The sequence below is a fragment of the Squalius cephalus genome (assembly GCF_949319135.1).
Source record: "Squalius cephalus genome assembly, chromosome: 6".
In the NCBI taxonomy this organism is placed as follows: domain Eukaryota; kingdom Metazoa; phylum Chordata; class Actinopteri; order Cypriniformes; family Leuciscidae; genus Squalius; species Squalius cephalus.
In genome coordinates this window covers 17,915,104-17,940,609 of record NC_137127.1, presented here as the reverse complement: position 1 = coordinate 17,940,609, position 25,506 = coordinate 17,915,104, and the positions used below count along the sequence as shown (strand labels likewise).

At 37.9% G+C, this 25,506-nt stretch overlaps 2 protein-coding genes across 3 annotated transcripts in view; both read right to left on the bottom strand.

Annotated features, from left to right (window-relative positions):
* Window positions 1-2,126, bottom strand: part of ano2a (anoctamin 2a) — a 43,161-nt gene extending 41,035 nt beyond the window's left edge. For both annotated transcript variants that reach the window (XM_079873666.1, XM_079873667.1), the window contains exons 1-2: window positions 1,903-2,126; window positions 694-860 (exon numbers count right to left, since the gene is read on the bottom strand). In XM_079873666.1, the coding sequence (XP_079729792.1) occupies window positions 694-860; window positions 1,903-1,939 (204 nt within the window). In that variant the 5' untranslated portion in view covers window positions 1,940-2,126. The remainder of the gene's footprint in view (window positions 1-693; window positions 861-1,902) is intronic.
* Window positions 2,127-5,364: 3,238 nt separating this feature from the next.
* Window positions 5,365-25,506, bottom strand: part of vwf (von Willebrand factor) — a 39,990-nt gene continuing 19,848 nt past the window's right edge. Inside the window, exons 29-52 of the mRNA XM_079874569.1 lie at window positions 24,373-24,483; window positions 24,147-24,290; window positions 23,914-24,057; window positions 22,562-22,726; window positions 22,431-22,477; window positions 20,166-20,343; window positions 18,485-18,699; window positions 18,215-18,404; window positions 17,090-17,419; window positions 15,512-15,759; window positions 15,286-15,388; window positions 15,102-15,173; window positions 14,739-14,840; window positions 14,442-14,647; window positions 14,178-14,327; window positions 10,678-10,761; window positions 10,407-10,590; window positions 9,004-9,044; window positions 8,792-8,899; window positions 8,227-8,325; window positions 7,179-7,307; window positions 6,256-6,295; window positions 5,953-6,050; window positions 5,365-5,849 (exon numbers count right to left, since the gene is read on the bottom strand). Coding sequence (XP_079730695.1) covers window positions 5,658-5,849; window positions 5,953-6,050; window positions 6,256-6,295; window positions 7,179-7,307; window positions 8,227-8,325; window positions 8,792-8,899; window positions 9,004-9,044; window positions 10,407-10,590; window positions 10,678-10,761; window positions 14,178-14,327; window positions 14,442-14,647; window positions 14,739-14,840; window positions 15,102-15,173; window positions 15,286-15,388; window positions 15,512-15,759; window positions 17,090-17,419; window positions 18,215-18,404; window positions 18,485-18,699; window positions 20,166-20,343; window positions 22,431-22,477; window positions 22,562-22,726; window positions 23,914-24,057; window positions 24,147-24,290; window positions 24,373-24,483 — 3,380 coding nt within the window. The 3' untranslated portion in view covers window positions 5,365-5,657. The remainder of the gene's footprint in view (window positions 5,850-5,952; window positions 6,051-6,255; window positions 6,296-7,178; window positions 7,308-8,226; window positions 8,326-8,791; window positions 8,900-9,003; window positions 9,045-10,406; window positions 10,591-10,677; window positions 10,762-14,177; window positions 14,328-14,441; window positions 14,648-14,738; window positions 14,841-15,101; window positions 15,174-15,285; window positions 15,389-15,511; window positions 15,760-17,089; window positions 17,420-18,214; window positions 18,405-18,484; window positions 18,700-20,165; window positions 20,344-22,430; window positions 22,478-22,561; window positions 22,727-23,913; window positions 24,058-24,146; window positions 24,291-24,372; window positions 24,484-25,506) is intronic.

Sequence of the window (25,506 nt, the reverse complement as noted above, 5' to 3'; positions counted from 1 at the left end):
ATAAACTGTAATCACTGGCTTCCGGTAACGGCGGCTGTACACGAGTCTAGTTCCGATGGAAGAGTGACCACTAACCCGAAGCATGACGTATTGACAAACAAAACACCAGTCAAGAATTAGAAGTCTAAAATGAGAATTTTTAAAAAGAAATGTCGGAGGATTTCTATATAAGAGAAGAGGAGCTCGAGTTTGTGACCCAGCCCTATTTAACCGGAAGCTAATGATTACAGTATATGAAGTTAGAATTATGGATGTTTTTCTTTCACTTTAGAAGGCCTTTATTAACCTCTGGATCCATATACTGTAGATTACTTTTATGATGAATGGATGCGCTTATTTGGCCTTCAAAAAAATTGCACTATTCACTCCCATTATAAAGCTAGGAAGAGCCAGGATATTTTTTAAATATTCTCCGATTGTGTTTGGCTGAAAGAAGAAGGTCATATACACAAAGGATGACTTGGGGGTGAGTAAATTATGAAATAATTTTTATTGTTGGGTGAACTAACCCTCAATTGACCGCTGGGGGGCTGTGAAGGTCATGACTATTTTAATGAACATTAACTAATGATCTAACCAAAACCATTATTTAATGCAATAATGTTAGCTTCTAATTTAATAAAAGAGGTTAATGCCCGTCTATGATAATAAACAACATGATAATTCCTGCATTAGACAACAGAATCCACGCACCGTGTCCTCAGCAATGTCGTTGGCATCATGCCCACTGCTTGCCATGCCCTGCTGGCCCAGTTCAGAGATATCTCGGGCAAGACAGCGGAGTTTCTCGCTCTGCGTTGAAGAGGGCTCACTTCTCATGGCAGAAACACGCATGCGCTCGGGAGCCCCATTCCAATTTTCTGTTAGAGAAAGAGATATAAGTTAGGTTTTTAATGTTTAGTAATATCTTGCTAAAATTATTGCATATTGCTATTTTAAATCTTTTCTTTAGCTCTTTGCTTTGACAATATTGCATGCAAAACAATCATGCCAATAAATAGACTGAAATGGAATTGAGAGAGAGAGAGAGAGAGAGAGAGAGGGAGGGAGAGAGAGAGAGAGAGAGTTAGAGAAAAGACGATACGAAAACCCTTTCAGCACCAAGGAGAGCGAAATAATTGAAGGCTGTGCGTCAATGCTCAAAACGTGTAAACCTGACTGTAAGCCACACGTACACCTCTATTCTTTTCATATATACTCACACTTGACTAAAGCGTCACTTAAATACGTCTCATGACCTCAGGTAAACAAACACAGGGATTCATGACTCTTAAGAGAAAGCTAAGCGCATTTACACTACCTGGCCAAACCATGCATCACATCACTGTCTATTTGTGCCTTTACTTCCCAGTGCTTTCATATCAAATCACAATGTCCATTCTGTCGTCAATGTGAAAAAAGAAAAAGAAAGAAAGAAAAACAAATCAAAGTGCATTTGATTTCTTAAACACATGGCGTCAGTGGCGCTTGAAATAGCTCCAGCTTATTGCCCCAGCTAATTATACAAACCCCTTTCGACACACTGAGACCTCGCTTTGTTTTCTAAAGCAAAAGGATGAATTCTAACACTATTAGTGACATTAATGAGTGGTAAAGTGTGACAGCCTGTCTGAAGGGGCAAATAATGGCGCGCGCCTTTCACTGCAATTAACATGAACGACCAGTTTGGTGCCCCTCAAATGTTCAGTTTTCATCAGATCACGCAAACTGACTATACATGTATGATTAAATGAAATAACAAGCATGCATCTGCAACAGTTAAATATAAAGCGACAATGAAACTAGCCAATTTGTTGAAGAGACAATTTCATAGATATGCAGCAAATACATTTCGCTTTGACTCAGAGAAAACAATGCTCGCGCACAAACAACATAAACTGGAGTGCCAGGGCTAGTACTCACCCGTGGCAGAGGGCGACCTGTTCAGTGCCATGTTCATGTTCCCGGTGAGATGGTGGACAATCCGCTCGCGGCCCCGCGCAGCTTAACGCGCTCGTGCTGCTGCCGTTAATACCGTGGAGCGCTCGAGACGCTCAAACTTCCAGCGAGAGTCGGACACAGCGCGCGTGCACCGAGAGAACGGTGACAGCCGACACTCCCCCCTCCCCCTCAGACACACACTCTGTAACTCTAACACACAAACTCTAAATGCAAGAATGCAAATCCAATTCAACATGCAAAAACCGATATGCCCCATGAATTTGTAATGTATTTTATGATCAACAATTATAAGAAATAAAAGAATAGTTCACCCAAGAATTCAAGTTCTGACATCATTTATACCTCATATTATTCCAAACTTCCTTAAATTAAACACAAATGGGATGTTGCCGCCTCAAACACTTTCAACAGAATCGTTAGGATCCGTTCAGTGACACAAGTTAACAGGAGGCGACAAGTGAGGGAATTACTCATTCACACAATCGATTCGACCAAGTTTCGTGTTCTATGTACAAATATACGAAGATACTACTCCAGAATGAGCGTTTAACATTTCCTCACAGTTGGTCAGCAGATGAATCGTTCATTCGGTTCGTTCACGAACGAGATGACTTGTTCATTCAGTGTTTACGAATAAAAAGTCGCGATTATGCCCCCATTCAAAACACTTGCTGCGACCAAATTTCTGTACAACTTCTGTGTGATTTCTCGACCGATGATGGACGTAATTTAATTTTATATGTATCTTGACTTTACTCATTTTTTATTGCTGTTTCAAATTGTAGGCCTACTTGCAAAAAGTGAAATCAAAGGTTCGTTCGAATTTCCGCCATCTTGATAGGCTATGTCCTTTGACCCCGCACGTGTTCTTTGACTTTTCATGTACTAACACGGTGGTAGTACATGAAAAGTCAAAGAACACGGTATAATAGAAAACCGATCAGCACTAAGGACAGTGAAATAATTGAAGGCTTCAGAGAAAGCTAAGCGCATTTACACTACCTGGCCAAACAATCACATAACTGTCTATTTGTGCCTTTACTTCCCAGTGCTTTCATATCAAATCATATAATTCGATAACACCAACCGTGAGCATAATTTACTCAAGCACTGTTTAATCACACGGATTTTTTATTTTGCATTTACACCAGTTTGCACGATTGAAAAGAAGAATAAAATAAAATAAAAACAAGCGGCACAACTTTTTAAATCAGACAGATCCTCCGTATGGCATCATTATGGTATGGGTGCATACTTACGAATCAGCGGAACTGTTTTAATACTGCATTTTCAGACATAATTGTTTAATATACTGCTTTGCATACTATACACTAGGGAACACGTGGCCACGGGTAAAACTGCTATGGGCCCCGCACGTGTGGGTTTTACTGTGGGCAAGCCCACAGTGGGTTGCCCACAGTAAATCCTAATGGGGGCCCAAATGGGCAAAACTGCTATGGGCCCCGCATGGGCTAACCCACTAGGGGCCCGAGTGGGTTTTCTTTGGGTGGGCTTGCCCACAGAAAGCCCACATACATAGGGCCCCAAAGGGTTTGCCCTTGCCCACACTGTCCCACAGAAAACCCACACTTACCCACAGTGGGCCCACACTGGCATGTTTGCTGGGGGGAACTGACGCATGGCAGTTGTCGTCATGCACTACATTAGAATATGCAAATAAGATTTTAAAAAATTGGATAACAATAGCTTTAAAACCATGTCAGTGGGCAGTAGATAATTTTTCTCTCCTCATCTCCACTTTCTTTTTCTCTTTGTTTTTATCTTGCCCTGGCTCTTCACCTCCTAAAGGCTTTGACTGATATAGGCTTTTCATTTTTGTCTGTGTCAGAGAAGAAAGTAAGCATGGGGTCTCAGACACGTTGATTTACTGAGGGCTACCAGGAAAGGTAGGTAACTAAGTTTATTAAATTCATTCACAATATGTACACATTCATTATTGATATTATGCCTAATACAGGGCCGTAGACAGGGCTTTATAATCACTGAGGTCCTAAATTTGAAGTTGTAGGGGGGTTAAAAAATTTCTGATCTACGTGCATTTCAAGACGCTTGAAGGCCGAAAAATGGATAAGAAATGGCTTTAAAACCATGTCAGCGGACAGTAGATTATTTGTCAATACCTGCTCTCTCCTTTCTTTTTCTCTCAGTCTCCTTATCTTGTCCTGTCTCTTACCTTCCTAAAGCTTGGCTTTTATAATTTACAGAAGGCTACAAATTATATTCTAATATTAATTCACAATATGTACATGGCTGAAATGATGAAAACGGCTTTTGTTAATGTTTTTTTGTCCCCTCACAATGACAGTAAACTAATTATTACATTACATGAATCACGATACATAGGCCTATGATACATAGGCCATTTATGACCATTTTAATTTTTTTTAGGGGGGCTAGGCAGAAGTTTAGGGGGGCTTCAAAGTCATACAGTATTGGAAAGAGTGTGAGTTTAGTTTTGGGTGAACTACTTGAAATCATACTTGTTAATGATATTCACTGTGAAACGAGTTTATAAAAATAAAAAGTTTTTATATACTGTTTTGACATTTCAACTGGGTCAGTAATGGCCTATGCTTTAAAATAATGTCCAAACTGATTTGTAGCATATTGTCTGCTTGGATAAACCTGGGGTTATGTGCTTTGTTTAAGAGCACAGTGGCGTTTTCTTGGGTCACTTCTCAACAGAACTAAACCTCAGAGACTTCACCATTAAACAACCACTACCTTATCCTTAGCACACTTTACATTGTTTATTCAATTAATTTAGGAGAGAACATTAAATGGCCCCCTTAAATGAGAAAACTAAAGCAATCATTTGATCAATAGTATTGTAGTCAGTATCTGATGCTGTTGTGCACAATGAATGCCAAGTAATTCCCATCAGAGAATGCATGGATTAGTCATGCACTTTCATAATTACCTTCAAAACACATCATAATAATGCAGTGACTCACTGGGTTTATTAAACATACTTTCTGACACGATTTCCAGATGATTTTTATCACACTTATTGTGAAGGTCATGGCAGCTGGAATTGAGATGAATCCTTTTCTGCACATAACAATTTATACGTGTTTTCATTTGGTTACTAACCTTAAGAATTTTAATTGGATATTATTTAAACCTTTTGGAATATGTGAATGCCATATAAATATTTCATATGAAAATGTGTAGAAAGAGAAATTCTAGAAATAGTTCTACCTTATTATACTCAATATTTCACGAGGCTGAGAAGTGAGTAACAAGTCTTTAATGTGTGACTCGTGTCCTCCAGATGTGTGAATTGCACCCTTCAACACCCTTCACAACTAATTGACAGATCAGTATTCTCCATGCTCACCAACACTCTCACACAAATGGGTTCAAGTATCCAGAGCACCACCGAGTGGTCCAAGCTAAGTACTTGTTTAGCCTTGCTCTTTATTGTAGTTTAGTCTAATAAACAGCCATAAACAACAACCACATATAATAGTTATTCATAAAATGCAGCAATCTCAGATTATTGTTTATTGATTAATGATGTGTCCTTTATACGTTGAAATAAAAACTGAAATTTATGATAAAGTGCTCGATTATCAGTGAATCAGTTGTTAGAAAATCGACTGAGCATTATACCTGTTGTAGATGCATATATGAAAGTGAATTGTCGCAGTTTTTCACTTGTATGTTATTTGATCGGGTTTCTGTGTCTGTTCTCAGTCGGTGGGACAGGCGTGCGACATGCAGTCACAGCCAGTGACAGCGAGGACTTGGTGCTGTGTTTGTGTGCCGTTTGCGCAGTGTAGGGAAACATTCATGGGCACGGTGCCTGTAGCTGAGCAACACACACACTCGCTCTCAACCTTGTGCTTGTCCAGAGAATACACAGACTTGCTGCTACACTTTCCCTGTGGGTGAGAGAGAAAGACAGACGGGATAAATTACATGTATATAGCTTCATGATATTGTTGAGACTTTAATGGTAGAATATATTGAAGTGCATCGACTCGCCTCGCAGTAAGTGAGTTCTATCTTCTCTTTTGATTGGCAGTCGTCCACCCTGATGTAATTCAGAAGACCCACAGTTCTTCTGCACTCTGGCTCGGTACCTAAACAAACATTTAACATATTATGCACACGTCAAGTTCAGATCAGACGGATGGAGTTTATAAACTGAGCAGGGCTGCGTTTCCCAAAGGCACCGTGAGCTAAGTTGATTGTAGAGACCATCGATGGCAATGATTCTACAATCTACTTAGGCTTAAGATGCTTTTTGGAAATGCAAGCCCCGGATGTTGTGGTGTTTAGACTTACACATCTCACAGCAGGTGTCTTCAATCTGGCTTATTTTACCCTGTGGATAAAGGATACATAGTTTTACTTTTATCACTGTGCAACACAATACATATAACATATTCCTGGATTGGTGTTTAGAGTTTGGTAGATTATGACTAAAGGAATTGGGTTTTTCATTTGTTGGTTTAATAATGTTCTACACTGTAAAACCTAATCGTCATATAACTCAATTCAATTTAGGAAACCAATTGCCTCTATCCATTTAAGCTTAGAAACCAATGAGTACTGTGAACTTATTTCATTTGAGATTTTCCTAATATACAGTTAAACTATACACTCCATTTAGAAACATTAACTTAACCCTCTTGCAGTTGGTTGCTAAGCACAACATAACAGAATATTAAACACTAACATATCTCACTCTATATTAACAGTGTGAAAAAAACACATAAAATAACATTTCATTTCAACATTTACTCTCCTTACAGAGTTCTGCTTAATTTAATCAGTTACTGAGTTCACATATCTTTGTCTATTAAGTCAAAAGAACTTTCAGTAATATTTGAGTGAAATTAACCTTTCATTTAATACATTTGTGAGTTAATACATTTATAAAGTGTGTGTTTCTACAGGTTTAGCTATACTTGTGAGGGCCAAATGTCCTCACTTATACAGTAAAATATTATGACAACCGACTAGTAAGGACATTTTACTGGTCCAGTTAAAAAAAAAGCTTATAAATCGGTCAAAATATGTTTTTATTTAAATCTAGTGTTTTACACATGTTTCTGTGATAGGTTTGTTTAGGAGTAGGGGTTGGGTTCGGTGATAGTAAATATCATTAACCTGATTTTAAATCAGTGGAAGTCTATCCAATGTCCTCAGTAATATAGTGAAACAAACGTGTGTGTGTGTGTGTGTGTGTGTGTGTGTGTGTGTACCCCATGCTCCAGACAGAGTTTGCGGTCAAACGGAGGGCATGTTGTCACTAGAGTCTCCAGCACCAGTTCTTCATTCTTATTCACACTGCATGTGTGTTTAGTGCAGCCGTCTGTACGAGTTGTATTTGCCTGAAAACACACATATGTACACATTTATGACACTATCTGAAAATCAATAGAACATCTGGAGCATTTACAGCAAGATGTCTCAAACTACCGGCTCACTGGCCAAGATAGTTTCATATGACTCCTCAAGCATTAATAGTTGATTTTTTTTTTTTTTTTTTTAGCCTGCAGATCACTTCACTTTCTAGTTTGGTTATCCTGTAAACAATGGCCTTATACACTACCATTCAAAAGTTTGGGGTCGGTAAGATTTTTTAATGATTTGAAAGAACTTCTCTTATGCTCACTAAGGCTGCAGCTTTTTAATAATAAAACAGTAAAATTTTAAAATATACAGTATTTATAATTTTTATTCTTATTCCTGTAAGTAAAGCTGAATTTTCAGCATCATTACTCCAGTCTTCAGTGTCACATGATCCTTCAGAAATCATTATTTTATGCTGATCTGCTGCTCAAGAAACATTTCTTATTATTATTAATATTGAAAACAGTTGTGCTGCATATTATTTTTGTGGAAACCATGATTAAGTTTTTATAGGATTCTTTGATGAATAGAAGGTTAATAAGAACAGCAAATATTTGTATTAGATATCTTATGTAATTTTAAATGCCTTTACTGTCACTTTTGATCAATTTAATGGGCCTTTGCTGAAAAAGGTTTTAATTAAAAAAAAACTTTTAAATGGTTGTGTATTAAAGTTCATCGGTGCCTTTGAAATGGTTAAAACAATTCTTCTAAACAAAACGGATCTTAAGCTGGCAAAACATGACTGTTTTCTTGTTTTGGCCATTTTGACCATTTTCATTGACACATAGAGGTACTTATTGACGATAGAGAGGTGAGATGCAAACCTGTGTCTTCCACACTGATTATACTGGCTACAGTTAGTGACAATGACTCATGTCTGCACATATTTATTACTTTCAGAGTGACCAGCTGTCCATCAGGTCGTCGGATGCTACAAGCAGTTGCTACACAGCGACCGCAGCAAGCATTAGGTATTGGCTCCAGTGTATATCCCTACAAAACAAAGCACACATATAACTGTACTCATATATTCAGGGCTTACTGTAATTTTAAGGCTCCATATACTTAGAAATGAAGATTCTGCCATCATTTACTCATCCTTGTGTAATTTTAAAACCTTTAAAATGTAAACACTTTCTTTCTCATCTTATTTGCATATGCAAATGTGACAGATCAGAAATCATGACACACAAGAACCATGGCATTTGGGTTTAATGACATTAAACCAGGTGAATGAGATTTACATAAATAGCTTTTTAAACTATGCTGCCTTTTTGTTGTATTCTCATTGCACACCAAAGCAGCTTGGACGTCTCCAAGCATGTGCAAAACATCTGCTTTTGTGCTCCATGGAAGAAAGAATGTAATTTAACGACATGAGGGTAAGTAAATGCTGACAGAATTGTAATTTTTTAGGGTAAACTATCCCTTTAATAATCTCCAGAGTGAGGGGTTTTACCTCTGAGCAGGGGGAGCAGCTCATCTTTCTGCAAGAGAGCCGATAACTCCTCTTATCTCCCACACACTCGCAGCGCGTGCACACATCCAGCATCAGTCGCTCTCCAGCCTACTCGCACACACAGAGCAAGACACCCCAAAGTCAATCTGTTATGCACCAAGACATCTGCACACGGCACATTAGCATTCTGTATGTTAAGTCAACGTCTTTACCGCAATAACAGTTTGATTCAGCACGCAGGCATTCATTGGAACTGCAGAGAGGGGGAAAAAAAGCATTAATATCTAAGGAAGAAAAAAAAAAAAATCACAGAGACCAGCAGTGAATGAGCAGTATGTGTGTGCAGGGTCCAAAATTAACACTTCAAGCACCAAATGGGATTAAAATTGGATTTGGCAAGTAAATAAAACCACTTTATATATATATATATTAATTTTATTAATGCATTTTTTTAAGACTTCTCTTAGGAAATGTTCGAAATTTTATTTAATATCAGAAGTGTTTGAGCTCTATAATATGTATATTTTTATATTATTGCAAGAAAAATTATTGTATGTTATGTTATTCATTTATTGAAGTTTTATTGTTATTATGATTATTTTAATTTCTACAATAAGTTTGCCTTTGCTATTTATAGTGTTTATATTACAATTCAATTTAAATTTGATATATCCAATATTAGATTTTATTTATCGATGTAAACCAGTTGTGAATATTGAATTGTTGCCACCTATATAAAGATTTAGATCATCATGTAACACTCACCTATAGGAATAGTGATAGATTATGGCAAAGAATTAATCCTTCAACTGTTTTGAAGTGTTCTTTCCCTTTAAAAGTGTGGTCACATTGGCAAAATGTTGGTGAAATTTCACAGGCAAAAAAGATCTATTGTCAATAGTGTAGCGATGTATGAAGCGCAGCTCACACAGAAGTCACTTTTAGAGACCGATATCGATAACTCTTTATATTTGAAAACCAATAACCGATATATTGGCCAATAAATCGAAATCCAAATTTTGATTTGCCTGATTACAAAAACAAAAGTCTCACCATGTCCCAAGCACAAAATTATAATAATGTTCTCATTATAATTTTATGAAGCCTATATGACAGACTTGGGCTGCGCATATTGCACTTAACTGTATTTTTCTTTCAAAGTGATTTTAATCATATTTAAAACAATTCAAAAACATCATGGCGAACAATGCGCATCTGAAGTGTCTCAGCTGAAGGAAATACATTATTTATCGGCTTTAAGATATCGGCAAAATGTTCTTATCGGGTTGATAACAATAACTTTAAAAATGAACGTACTGATATATCGTCACCTCCAACCCAAACAGCTGGTTTGTGGATTCATATTGAAATGCCTGGATTTCACTCCCAAACATTTGCAAAACAATGGCAAATGTGACCACACATTAAGAGCACAGAAGGGTGCATTTCTAATCATTTGGATTGTTTGCCACAAATATCCAAAGGAAAACCAGCTAAATAATTGCATAGTCATAAATAATGTAATAAATGCAGGTCCTAAATATTTGATCAGTTCATCTATCATTGGCAGGTGTGGCATTAAGTTAAGTTAAGTTTGGACTGTATGTGTCTGTACCGCAGTGGCAGGTTGGGCAGCAGTCATCCACTGTATTGCACTGGAGCTCTGTGCCTAGTGGACAGGTTGGCGTGTCCATGAGGTGGCAGGACGTGTTTGTATGCTGGATGAACACTTCCTCATTGACCTGTACACATTCGCTCCACACACATCTGTCGTGCGGAGACACCCACTGCTCTCCCACCTGCACACATGTGAAGTCAAAGATTTATTTCAGATCATAGCGCATTCAAACACAAGCAGAGAGTAGAAGGAAAAAGACTCTACTCGCCCGTCTCATATAGCCTCCTTCCACACAGCTGGATTTACGGCAGTGACCGCAGCACTCGCTTTCTGAATGTGAGTATGTGGTTCCCTGCATATACAAAATCAATGTGAAATCACAATCATTTTTACTTTGCTATAAATGTCTCTAGACATACTGTGCATGATTCATCACTGCATGTTATTGTATGGGAAAACATTAGTTTTCATAATGTTTCATCAGAATATAATTCTGAAAGTTTAAACAAAATTACACTTTTAAATAGTTTCCTTTTTGTTAACATGACAAAGAGACTGCAGGGGTGAAGGAAATTAGAAATTAAATTAGGAAAGTAGATTTTTATAAAAAAAATACAATGCTGTTGCGGTGTTCTTGGTGGTTGCCAAGTGTTTGATTTCTCACCCAAATCCAAAGAGCCACTATCATATTCTGGTCACTAGATAAAAAAATCTATGGGGTTATTTTGCCTGCTTTATCCACCAAGAGACAATAGTAAAACTGAGAAGAGTAATAGCACACAGGTGCTCAACATGTTGCAAATTTAAGGTACAAATAATATATGTAATATATATGTATAATGTCACAAAGACATTAAAAGGGGATATAGTTCACTTGTATAGAAATGAACAGGAGAAATTATAACACTCAATATGGTGGCTGTAGTCCTGCCTTGCGAAGAGCCAATTGCCTTTCTCATAGATGTATCAACTGTTTGTTTACTCTTTAATGCGTATGTGTTAGCCCAACCAGCCTGAAAATATATAGTATTTTGTGTGAACTTTTAAAAGAAGCACAAAACTATTGTTGCCAGATTTTTTTCTTGATTTGAAATGTGTTACTTAAGCATACCATTCAAATTCAAGACTGGAAATCCCTGCCTGGATTGTTACCAAGATAGTTCATGGCTTGCATTAAAGTCGCATTTTCTAAATGCACGTTTTTGATATTATTGTGAATGATTCTTACATGAATATGTTCATATACGAATCAAAAACTGATGGATAGAACCAAGTCCCTGCCCTAATTTTCTTTGCTTTTCTTATTTTTTCTGATAACCTATTTCTCTCAGATGTACATCACAATACAGACGAAAAGATTTCATCCCAACTTTAAAGGGACGTCGGTTTCATTCAATGCTGAATAAGTGCATTTAAATGTAATACTTGAGGTGAGGAGTTACTTCAGATCCCTTCTGAGAGTATGAGTAATAATTATGGATGCCTTAGTAAAAATAACTTATAATATCATAGCCTGAATTCAAGCCCCAATGAATATTCATGCAGTACACAATACAGAATATTGTGCACAATACAGAAGTTAAATGCACTGTAAATGCTGTTGTCTTTTAAAGAGGACCTGTTATGATTTGTTACATTTTTAACTTTCTTTAGTTCAGTCAGGACCACTTTGAGAATGAAATTTATTGACAATCTTTGGATTTGGCGAGAGGCTTAGGCTCTAAGGTGCTCGAGCTGCTATACTAGACAGCTTGAGATGCATCCTTGAGACACAAATCCCCCAAGCCTTTTAATAAGCAAATGTTTCTTAGCATATGTTTACAGAAGGAGATACAATGATTTCGTACTTAGAGTTTCTATACAGAATCCACTGCTCTGTTATGAAGATGCTAGGAGGTGAAGGGGTGGAGGTGGGTGTAAATGTCTGTGCGACAGACTGCGGAGCATTCGTTGAATGAGCTTAAATACTATAGTTGATTAGAGTAGGTGGAGTAACAAATCAGCTGTTTAGCGTTCAGTGGTCTGCCTGAACTACACTTGAATTTCATTCGATCACTCAGTTACAAAGCACAAAGTCACTCCAAAGGGAGTTATTCTCTATATCAGTTAGCACTATTTGTGAACAGCCTTGAAACGCCTCGATTATGGTCTTTTCAGTTTTCTACCGGGAACAAGCACATCAAAATATCCCTCATTTAAAGTCCTCCTGCAGTCAATAATTGTATCCCTTAAAACACATCTTTGATGATCAAAATGACATACCTAAACATGTTTTCCTGTGAAAATATAGCAATGTAGCCAATCACAAACATGTATGTTGAATTTTCACCTGGTTTGTCTTAAAGCATATTAAAAAGCACCACATAGACATAAACAAACATTAAAACCTTGATTTTCACCACAGGGGGTCTTTAAATAATTCCTGCCCAAAGCATCTGAAAAAAAGGTGCGAGGCCTGCTTGAGTTGGGTTAGTGGTTTGTTGAAACTTGCGGTTAAGGGGTTGACATTTTTATCAAACCAGTTGACCAATCACAACACAATGGTGACCAATCAGAGCACATTTCTCTTTTTGGAAGGAGGGGCTTCATAGAGACAGCTACTAAACAGAGTGTTACTGACAGATTGGAAAGAGAGGTGCTGCAATAATGTAAAATATGTATAAAAAATAATAATTATGTGTTTTTTCATGCATGAAAACCTATTCTAGTAGACCCAAAAAACAAAATCAAGACTTAGTAAAAGGGCATAATAGGTCCTTTTTAAAATAACATACGATCATTATAATACATTCAGGGCCCTATTTTAACGATCTGAAACGCAAGTGTCAAAGCGCAAAGCGCAAGTAACTTTGTGGGCGGGTCTCGGCGGGATAAATGACTCTTGCGCCCGGCACAAATCTAAAAGGGGTTGGTCTGAAGTAGCTTCATTATTCATAGGTGTGGTTTGGGCGTAACGTGAAATAAACCAATCAGAGCATCATCTCACATTCCCTTTAAGAGCAGACGCGCTTTTTCCTTGGCGTATTGCTATTATAACAGCGGATTTGCCAGACGCGCGCCAGGAGCGGTTCACAGCCGAGGAGAGCAACGCTCTCGTCACGGCCGTAAAAGAGAGAGAAGTGACATTGGGGATGGAGAAACACACCCAAATTAGCTTTGGTTAAACAGGCATATAATAATGTGGGTAAATGTGTAAGCTAGATGTATGCTTTTATAATAAATTGTCTATCTATCTATCTATCTATCTATCTATCTATCTATCTATCTATCTATCTATCTATCGTTTGTAATAATATGATTTGCAAAAATGAAAACTGCTGCTTCTGTGTAGATTAGAGAATCAAAGTGTATGCGCGTTGTGCAGGCTATACATTATGGTCAAGCATGCGCCCTTAAAATAGCATAATGAACAACGCACAACGCGCCACTGACTTTAGACTAGGTTTTTTCTGGCCAGTGGCGCAATTGTTTTATGGAACAGTAAAATAGCACCAGGGATTGTTTGCGCTGGAACACGCCTCCTTTTTTGCGCTGAACCGCCCAGGGAGCGCAAGTTCATTCCCTAGTTTAGCGACGTGCTTTGGAGGGAAAAGCGCGCTTTGCGCGGGTGCAAAATAGGAATGAAACATGCGTCGGTGTACAAAGTCAATTGCACTGGGTGCAAGATAGGGCCCTCAATGTTCATAAAATTGAATAAAATTCATACAAATTCACAAATTAATATTACTCAAACCCAAAAAGATTGAAACTAAGTTGTGTAGGACGCACCAGAGGACAGATCTGGTTGCAGACGGGGTCCACACACTGAGCGATGTGCAGGCCTGTCTGTCTGTCTGTTTGCTCCGTGCAGGTGCAGGTTTTACACTTCTCATCCCACCTGCTGCCCACCTGGTACACCACAGCGTCCACCACACACACCTGCACATATAAATAGTCAATCACATGCTGATTGCAGAGCACACTCCTCAGGACATGGAGCTGCAAGGTCAAGTGAATAACACCTGCGCAGCGAGAGCGCAAAAGAGTGCCAACCTTATCAGGCGTGCAGGTGACCTCTATGCAGCCGCAATCGTTGGTGTTAGTATTCGTGATGTAACCCGGAGGGCATGTGCGGGTGATGTTCTGACAGTTGCACACACATCCATACGAATCGCAGCAGTCTGATGGTGTGACCGACAGCTTCTTGTATGCAGGGCAGGATGGTTTTGTTGACACAGGACACTGATCCCTTTTACAAACTGAGAGAGCGCGGTGAAAGAGATAATTTGTACGTGATTGAAAACCATCTATGTGAAACGTACTAGAGTATGTGTGTTTATGTGCTCTCACCACACTGGTAAACTGGCAGACAATCTCCAGGGTTTGTGAGGACGACACTGAGCCCATGATCACAGAGAGGGGGATCTGACCGCTTACAGTTTGCATCACACACTACAAACACACACAGTACATCACAACACTATATCATAGTATTGGCATTAGGTGTCATCATACCTGTGAGTATATGGGTAGTAAAAGTGTAATATATCCATGAGCCTTTTTTATCAACAAGAGGACATTAGGTTAAGATTTATATGACTGTATAAGGGAAATTAAATGTGTGTGTGTGTGTGTGTGTATGGAGGAGCATATACATATTTTGATGAGTACAATGTACATTATTTGTGGATTCTGTGTGTATTCTCAGCTCACCACACTCATATTCAGGGCAGCACTTGGATCCCATCTTCTCCTGGAGAACCTCACATTGTCCACACTCTGGGGCTGTAGCACAGCAACAGTTGCCATGACAACACACATTGAGAAACCACTTGGAGAAATGGGGCTGATAATAAGAGTGACAGTGAGAGAGAACATATACACATTGTGTCTTTACCTTTAGCATTGCTGCAGGGTAAAGCTGTGCAGTTGATGCGCTGCTGATCCAGACACACACACAGAAGACAGGGGTTGTCCTCAGGATTCCAGCTTTCCATAAACTGAAACACACACACCAAGATCACAAGACTGTTGTATGCAGTTCCACAGATCTGACAAAGGCTTATTGGTTTTATAAAGGTGGCATAGCAATATCATAAAAGGCACTGATGGGCTTTCAATACCTGATGGGCTTTCCCATGGTGGTCCATACACTGACTGCATGCCTCTTTTCCTACACACTTATCTCCCATTAACACAGACCCTTCAGGGCAGAAACAGCCCTCTGTAGGAGTGTTCAAGCACAGTGATCCATTGCCTTTCATTAAACCATCACCCATCATGTCACCAGGACTGAACTGGCTTTGGCCGCACTGCTCCAAACATCCCGTTCGACACGCAGCGTATTCCATAGAGCCTGAGCATGACATGGCTACACACACAGAAATTGAGATATTTGACAATTCAATCTCAATTAAGTGTCGAACACAAAATTATTAACAATATGCAGTTCACAACATATTTAACTCTGTAATGCAACATTTCAGAGTGAAAAGGCGAAAAGTAGGATACAGTAGAAAATAATGTGGGGTGGGATTTGATTTTGTCCATCTGGAGATTAATTTTTTTTATGTCATTGTTTAATATCTCCCCCCTCCCCCACATGTGTGACTTGTGTGAATTGTTTAATCTGCAGTAAGGAAAATTGGAGGAAAGGAGGTAACGGAAGTTATTACACTTTATGAAAAACTTTTTTTTAGAATAATGTACACTGATGAATTGTGCAACATGAAAGCAGGGATTTTGAAAACATTTTTGATAATCTCAAATTATGATCATTATTTACTCATCTTCATGTTGTTCTAAACATGTATGCTGTTTTTCATAACATGTGGGGAAAATGTTCTTTCCAAACAACAACAATTCATAGAGACAAAAAGGACAAAAACTCCAGAAAAGTTGTCCATAGAAGTTGAGCAATAAGTCTTCTGATTAACTATATTATGTGTATATTATTTTTTTAATAATTATTTTTTTTTATATATATATTTTTAAAATTTTCTATGTCTGTTTCCTCCTTTTTTTTCTTTTATAATCTTCTAAAGAGCAGCATTGTTATTGTTAACTAAAACCTTTTTTTAAAAAGCATGGAAAAAATAAAATAAAAACAAAGCTAATATACATATTAAAAAACTAATAACATGACTAAAGAACTAAAATGAAAATATAAAAATAAAAGTTATTCAAAATATTAATAAATACTATATTAGTATATAAACAATACTAAACACTCCTGGAGGGGTGGATATTATCAGTGATTAATGACTAAATAAATTAAAAAAAATACACAAAACAAATGTATAACTACAGAAGTCAAGAACACTATATCTCACAAGATAGTATTTATATGGTGTTTTATTAACGTTTGGAGTTTGGTCAAGAGGTGTGTAAATATGTCTCATTTTGTGGTAATAACAGAATACCGGTTTGGAATGACATGAGGGTGATTAATTAATGCCATCATTTTCATTTTTGGGTTGATCTATTCCTTTAATACCAGCTACTAGATCTGTAGCTCCCACATTAAACTTTCTTTCAAGCTTAAGACTTTCATGACTGCACACAGACCTGGTGTAATTCCTGTTTGTTCTTTTTCTAAGGTACATTGATCAAAGTACCACCACCTCACAGGCCTAGAGCCACTGATCTGAGAGGGTCGCAACACGCTTCACTTCATGACTCATTAATCACAGAAGACTCACGGCAGAGGGTGGGCGTCCTCCAGTCCACACACACTCCCTGTTGACGGCACACTGTGCTGTAGGCGGTAACAAGGTCACACACCGCATTAGGCTGGCAGGCTACTCTCTGACAGATCTGCACATAGTCCTGCAAAGGAACCAGCGCGTGACAGCGGCTGAACGCCTCAGAACTTAACACATCACAGCCCTTCGCCACACCAGCAGCACACGACTCAACCTCCAGATGCTGGACACACTCGCCCAGAGCCCATCCCTTCAGGTACACGTCAGGGTCTGTGGTCACACTGCCGTCAGATAACACTAGACCTGTCTGCTCATCAGAGCAGGAACCTGGAAGAGAGATGGACAAGTTACTTAACACACCCCACAAGATGTTGAACTGGAGTTTGAATTAGACAGACAGGAAGAGGAACTGCAATTGAAAGAATTTCGACATCGTCATATTTTGCCCAAATTATGCCCATTTATTTCCTGCTATATATTTTCTCAACTGATTACATTTAACTTGATATTTAACCTAGTTAAAAGAAAAACAAAACAGATTTAATCAGCCAGATAACTTATCTATAAGTAAATATTGACCTTCCTCAAAATTAATTTCTTTTTAATGAAAGATCAAAAGGATAAACAATGCAGATTTATTTTTTACAGCCATCTTTGCTCATATTTACCAGGGGTGCCAATCATTCTGACCACAACTGCTGTATATATAAATATCCAATTCTAAATAAATTAACATTTAACTAATGACTGAACTAAATACAAATTTCTATAGACGGCATTAGATTGATTATTAATATTGTCTAATGTTAATATTATCTGATGGGAATACTCCATATGTTTATGAATTATGAATAAATAAATAAAGTGTATTAGCAAATGTTAAAAGCCACAGAGCAGTTGTATAAACTTCTCTGAATTTCATTTCATAACCATTTAATAATTCTCCCTCTTTAAATTTGAATTTGACAATTTTGCATCCTGATTGCTACCTCAAATCACTTTCAAGGACTAGATTGGAATTTAAAAAATAATTTTGAATACCACAAAATAAATTAAAGTAAAACTCTCATCAGCAATCAAGCTCAAAAATTACAGTCGTCAGCTTAAAGGAACTGTATTTACCGCATACGCCAGTGGTGTTAGGTTTCATGGAGATGTCCATGTTGATCATGAACTCATTGCTGTGGGGAGTGAAGGTGAGTGTGAAACCATGCTGCTCTGATCTCAGCTGGTGTAATATAGCACCAATTTGTGTCACAGTTACTCCCTGAATTCTGAATGGGACTGCGGTAAACACACCGCCCACAGTCACCTGAAATATAGAGAACATGTTTAATCTCTTTGCTAACTTGGTTAGCTCTTTCTCTTTGCATGCTTTTTCAGTGCATCTACCTTCATGTCATCCTGTAGCACCACACTTGTCCCGCCCTCCTTCAGCTCCAGGCTCTTCATGCAGATCTGATTGGGCGAGTTTTGACAGGCAGCCGCATGCAACACTAGCTCCGCCCCTCCTGAGCGAAGCAGCAAATAGGAGCAAGCGGCTCTTAGCTTCAGAGCCGCCCCCGAAAATGACACAACATGGCTAGTGGAGCTGCCCATGCAACTACCTGGGGAAAGAAAGTAAGCATGTTCAAGTTAAAAGTTTACAGTTCATGCATTTCCATTTTTTAATTTTTTTTTTATGGTTTGTAAAACAATGCATTATGCAATGTTTTAAAGCTACACTGTGTAGGATTTAATCCCATCTAGCGGTGAAATTGTTTATGACTACCAACTGAATATTACTTTCTAGCCCCTCCCATTCCGAGGGCGTTTTAACTCGTACGGTGGCCGTATTATTTCAAATCTGCCAGCAGTCGCGAGTAATCTCCCCCTCACATTCGTCACGGTGCCACTGAGTGTAAAAACGCGAAAGGCAAAGCTTGAATTTCCAGGTATGTCCCTCTTTGGCTAATGTATTTTCAAGATGGAGGCGCAACATGGCTGCCGCCATTCCAGCGACTCGCTCGTATGTATTCTGAATGGCAGATTCTACGCTTACGAGAATACTTGATTAGTTGGTAGAAGTAATTACACATTAATGAGCACATATCATTTTGAAAGAACAAAGTGTTTTTTTGCTAAGAATCAACTTAAAAAATTACACAGTGTAGCTTTAAACAGTATAACACTAAATTGTTGTCACTTGGCCTCATCACATTGCATGTTTAATACAGTATCATCTCGGAAATTAAGTGCTATTTTGCAATTTTAATCCAAGTTTGAGTAAAAATGACCTAAAATGAGGACCTATTATGCTTTGAGCAGCAGGAAAAAAAAGGTCTGTGAAGTTACAAAGTACAAAGTCATTCCAAAGAGAGTTATTCTCTATATCAGTTTCTGAACTCCCTGAAACGCCTTGATTGTAGTCTTGAGTTTTCTTTTGGGAACGAACACATCAAAATATTCCTCATTAAAATAATTCCTGCCCCAATGCATATGCAAAATATAGGGCGCGAGGCCTGGTTGAGTTGCATTAGTAGTGTGTTTAAACATTTCCAAAACAGCCAATCACAACATACTGGTCCAGCCGACCAATCAGAGCACACCGCTCTTTTTGAAAGGTGGGTCTTCCTGGAATTAAACAGAGTGTTTCTGACAGACTGGGAAAAGAGGTGCTGCAATAATGTAAAATATGTGAAAAATAATGTGTTTTTTGAACATTTAAGTATGAAAATACTTATTTTAGAGAATAGAGAAAGGGGGTAGGACCTGAAAAGTTTGTTATGAACTTCTTCCTACTCCTTTTTGAACATGAGAATTTCTAATTTGAATTACTTACAATAATTTTGGAAGATTGTGCTGAGAAGTGCATGACTTTATTTAGCTGTTATTTTCATTTTAATTTTATGTATGTATGCATGTCTGTATATATATTTTTTTATTTACATGTTCAAAATAAACTACTACTAACACTGAAAAAAAAAAACCTATTCAAGTAGACCCCAAAACCAAAATCAAGACTTTTAAAAAAGGGCATAATAGGTCCTCTTTAATGTGTTGGTTGTTGCATAATTAGGGGTGTGTGTCATACAGGGGCATGTCCAGGTACAGCCGCAGTGGTGATTGTAGCGGAGGGCTGGAAGGCTATTTTTGCAGACTGGAGGCTCCATCTTCTCACAGTTGATGCGGTGGCTCTGCACCGTTACTGTGCCTGATGGGTTGCACAGCACTGAGTGACAGCCGTCTGACAACAGCCATGTCTCACCAGGCTGATGGACAGAAACAGTCAGAATAGTTATTTTGATGCACAAACCAGAACTTCAGGAGCCTTTGTTAGTCTGCAGTAAGTGCTGCACGATTACTTGAAATAAAACAAAAATCGCTATATGGCTTAGTGGCTGCGATTTTATTGAATAAATATATGCGCTGCATGTGTCAGAGTGATGTGTGGCACTGTGCATTTTTACACACAAGTTCATGATCCAGTTTTTTCAATGTGTGGCTCGGTTAGCAGTAAATGCTGCTCCACAAAAACTCATCTCTGTGTTTGCTCTGAGTTTGAGTCACTTGGAAACACAACATGCGCCAACCATCTTCCCAAACTTATAGACCTTATGCGCCAGAGAAAGGAGGATGCCGACATCTTTAGAATATTGTCTTTGAACTTCCGTTTTTGCAGTCGCTCTGTATATTTCTATGGCATTGCTGTCCAGGAGTAATTAGCTTTTGAAGTAGATTTACTTAATGTAAAGTTAACGAAAGTTATCATGATGATTGTAATGTTAAAAGCAGATGTCTTAACAAATGTCAGTCGACCGGTAAGATTTTAAAACAAGCCGTTCATTCATAAATACGCAAGATCGCTGTGAAAATACAGACCGGAAGACAAAAGACAACGAGCGCAGCGCTGAAAAGGGGCGGGGCTACATAAGAAACATTTATAATCCTACTGTTGTCAACAAAAGAGAAGCTCCCAGTGGTTTACCACCAAAATAAAAGAGTGATGATTTGAAAATGAAAAATGAATCCTTAATTAGTATTGTAATTTAATAGTTGTACTGTAAAATAAAATGATAAAAAAAATATTTTTTCTTAAATGTATTTTTTATTTTACAGTGAAATGTTACGAAAGTAATACTACTTATATTTAATAATTTAATTTAGTTATAATAATCATAATTATTATAAAATATAAAAAATAAGAAGATTTTTTTTATTTTACAGTACAATTATCATTATTATTATTTTATAGTCATATTGATATATAATCACAAATTTTTGGCCAAATTGTGCAGCCCAACAAACAAGCACATCAATCCTGGAGTTCTTTTTATAGCATTTTAAATTGCAATCGCAATTTCAGAAAAATCAGTTACTGTGTAGATTTCCCCCCCAAATCATGCAGCCCTAGGTAGATGAAACATACGCTATGCAAGTAATGTGAAATGTGGCGCTATGGGGGTCTTCAATGGTCATTTTTCTCATTCTCATTGGTCATTTTACCATGACAGAGCAACAGTTTGAAGAGACTCTTGATGAGCAAGTTCAATTAATGATATTTATAGCCAACTGTCTGAAAAACACCACATCCTGTTTTAAAGGGATAGTTCACCCAAAAATGAAAATGCTGTCATCATTTACTCTTCCTCAAGTTGTTCCAAACCTGTATGACTTTCTTTCTTCTGCTGAACACAAAAGAAGATATTTTAAAGAAGGTTGGTAATTAAACAGTTGCTGGTCCCCATTGACTTCCATAGTATTTTTTTTTCCTACTATGGAAGTCAATGGGGTCCATCAGTCGTTTGGTTACCGACTTTCTTCAAAATATCTTCTTTTGTGTTCAGCAGAAGAAAGAAAGTCATACAGGTTTGGAACAACTTGAGGAAGAGTAAATGATGACAGCATTTTCATTTTTGGGTGAACTATCCCTTTAATGGCACAAACATTTCAATGTAACTCTATCGCCCCCTTAAGTTCAGTGTTTAACTACTGCCATTGTCACCCAAAAATGCATGTTCATTATGCATGCTTGTAATGCATTGGCCAAGCATTCATGTTTGCTCACTTGCATAGAATATGTTTCTGGCCTTAGATTAAATGATCTGTTAATGAGCAGCTCAACCTCAAAAAGGTTTTTGAGGGATGAAGTTATTGGCCCAGAACGCCTGATCCAGTGAAATCGATTATGGATCCTGAGATCCAATGAAATGGATTGGATTTGAGTTATCGGAAAGTCTGCATCAGATCAAGAGGATGTATGGAAGAAAATTAGAAGCTGATGTTTCTAAAGTCAAGGCCTTTAATGGAAGATTGATGGCATGAAGGGAATTTTGCATCCCACTAAAAATCCGCTCACCTTCCGTTCATTCCCTTCATCATCCACACACACTCCAGGAGGACCCGCTGAGGGACATCATCATCATCATCATAATCAAATTGCTACATTAGTCCTGTTTTATTGTGTGATGTGTACACGTTGAGTCTCACCTCGGCAGAGTTTGTCGGTGAACGATTGGTCGAGTGCAGCCATGGTGAGCAGGTACTCTGTGCTGCTCAGCCGAATGATGTTGTCCTGAGCGTGTGGACCCGCGAGCGTGCTCAGTTCAGTTTGGTCATATTGGTTACCCAGTCCAATGGGAAACACTGACACACCTGTATGCAACAAACACATGTTGCTTTTAAGACATAATGTTATGAGAATAAAAGCAAAAATTTAAAACGCATAATATCGGGTAAATAAAGAAGAAATATTTTGAGAAAACAACCACAGTATTATAATAAACTTCTACAATAGGAATAGGGTGCAGACAGAGGCTGTAGCTTCATTAATGCAAGAAATGGATGTGGTGCATTTAGTTCAATCATACAGTAGGATTTAGCAACTAAGAAATCCTTGGTCTTTTGCTGCATCAGCACCAAGTTATCATTAGTATGAGGACACTGCGGCAGTTATGTAGGAAATCGAATTTATTCAGGAGAAAGAGCCATACAGACATTCAGGAAATTGGCTCTTTTGTGCAGTCTGAAATAGCAACCGGTGGTCGACTCTACTTCACTTTGATGTTTCTTTATGACTATAATCCAATAATGCACCGACTTAAATCTCATAATGCTATGACTTTAGTCTTGAAACTTTGACTTTTTAATCTCATAAAAGGCCTGTTTTCAAAACATCATTAAAAAATTTAAATTTGATTTTCTTTTATGTTAATGTGACACTAAAGCGCTTTCGTAGTGGCATTCTGTTGATTACATCAGGAAAAAATTTAACTAATTGAACTAATGACTTCAGCTAGTCAGCTTGAGATCCTTTCCATCTAATCTGGTTATATCTCTTAAGCCTAGTAGTGAATGTTTTATGAGCAGTAGGATAACCTCTTTCTCTTTTTTTTTAAACAATATGTTCAATTGGAGCCGACTCAGATCGGTAAACTATTACATTTGTTTTCTGGGGTGTAGTTGAAGTACTATGTTTCTCGGTTATGTTTCTTTCACAGAGTATTCATCTATACAAGTCACGCAAAGCGGAAGCACAGAGCGGCTGTTTTGTTTTGTAACCACTAGAGGGCAAAAAGTTACATAGTGTACCTTTAAAAATAAAACATGTCATGCAGTTAAAGTTTACAGTACATCTGGAATATATTGCACCATAGACTTATATTGTAAGTGCATTACTGTAAACAGGTTTTTGTTGTTGTTGTTTTTTGCTTGATTTAAGCGGAAATTATTAACAATGTACCACAGATGCTAGTGATAGAGTTTAACTTCTATTGAAACTCAAACACTACATTAAGGACCACTTAAAATAGTCGATAAAGCTATAAAACTATTTCACCAACCAGCTGTCAGAGCCTCGTTTGCTGCCTCTTGCACAGAGTCTATTGACCTGTCAGTCACGACCATAACCACAGCTTTAGGGATGCCCATTCGTCCCCCACTGGTGGAGGAAATGGCTGTCTGTACGGCCAATCGCAGAGCAGCTCCTGCGGAGAAAGAGGAAGGAACGCCCACATGTATGTAGTGTGGCATATGTTTTAACTGTCAGGCTACTGTGTCTTCACAGCATGTTTACCCAGTCTTGTTGGATTGTCTGTCTTGCTGTGTAGGGTTTCTAAAAGCTTGAGAAGATTGTCTTCTGTCTGTTCATCTCTCCATGTGACCGCCACTGCTGATTTCCCCCCATACACTATCACTGCCACCTGTGTGTGATTGCGACCTGCAACAGATAAGTAGAACTCTAGATGTAACTATTATAACATACACACACAATGAAAAAAATCAATCTCACGGAGACTTACCAATATTTGTGCTCTTTATAAAAGTTCTCACAAATGTTTTCAAGTCTTCAAATTGGTTATCAGAAGAGGCTCTCAGCAGGAACACCACGTCCATGGGCTTTGAACACGGCACTGAGCAAACACACACACACATAGAATTACAAAGAAAGCATTTATGTATTCACTCTGTAATCATCTATGTATTGGCTGTCCTTGCATTTAACAACCAGAAAAGACAACATTTGAATATTGACTTGACAAAGTCTTAACGTTTAAAACGTCTTTACGTTTAGATTATCTAGGCCTTAAGTAGTCGTTACTCAGGCTGTTTTAAAAGAGATAAATGTTACATATACTTTGTGCTAGGGAGTTTATTTTTACTAGAATGATGGTAGATTGTTTCTTAGGTGTTCTTCATGATTGCTTGGCCAGCCAGATAGATTGTCAAACCAACATAATTTGTCATACACTCATTTCTAGAAAGAATTCTTGTAGTGTGATATAGTACCAAAAATGTTTAGGATAATTTGATATGTCATCTGAAATTAGCCATCTGACATTTTAATTAGAGTAAGGCCTTAACAGACTAATGTATTTGTCATTTAGGAGTTCTTAATTTTAAACTAAAGTAGTACGTCTGACAGGCTAGCACTGCGCCACTGCCACTGACAAATCCAAATCCAATAATTTTCGATCATTTTGTGTACAACACCATGTTTCTGCATCATTTGCCAGCCAATTTCCACAGTAATTAAGGGAATTACATCTTTTCATTGTTGCGCACCAGTCACTCTCTCTACTGCCTCACTGTTCCTTTTTAATCTTTTATTCTTTGAAATTACTGCAATCACATTCCTTGTCAATGAAAAATCTGAGAACTGAGATGAAAAAGACCTTGTGCAGTGGAATAGACTGTGATGACAATTGAAATGAAAGAATGTAGAAGGGCTGCACGATTAAAAGGACAGTTCACCCAAAAATAAAAATTATTTCAATGATTTACTCACCCTCCAGTTCTTCCAAACCAAAAGAAAATATTTTGAATAATGTCGGTAATCAAACAGTTGATGGGGCCCGTTGACTTCCATGGTATGGGGGGAAAAATACTATGGAAGTCAATGGGGTCAATCAACTGTTATGATGTTACAGACATTC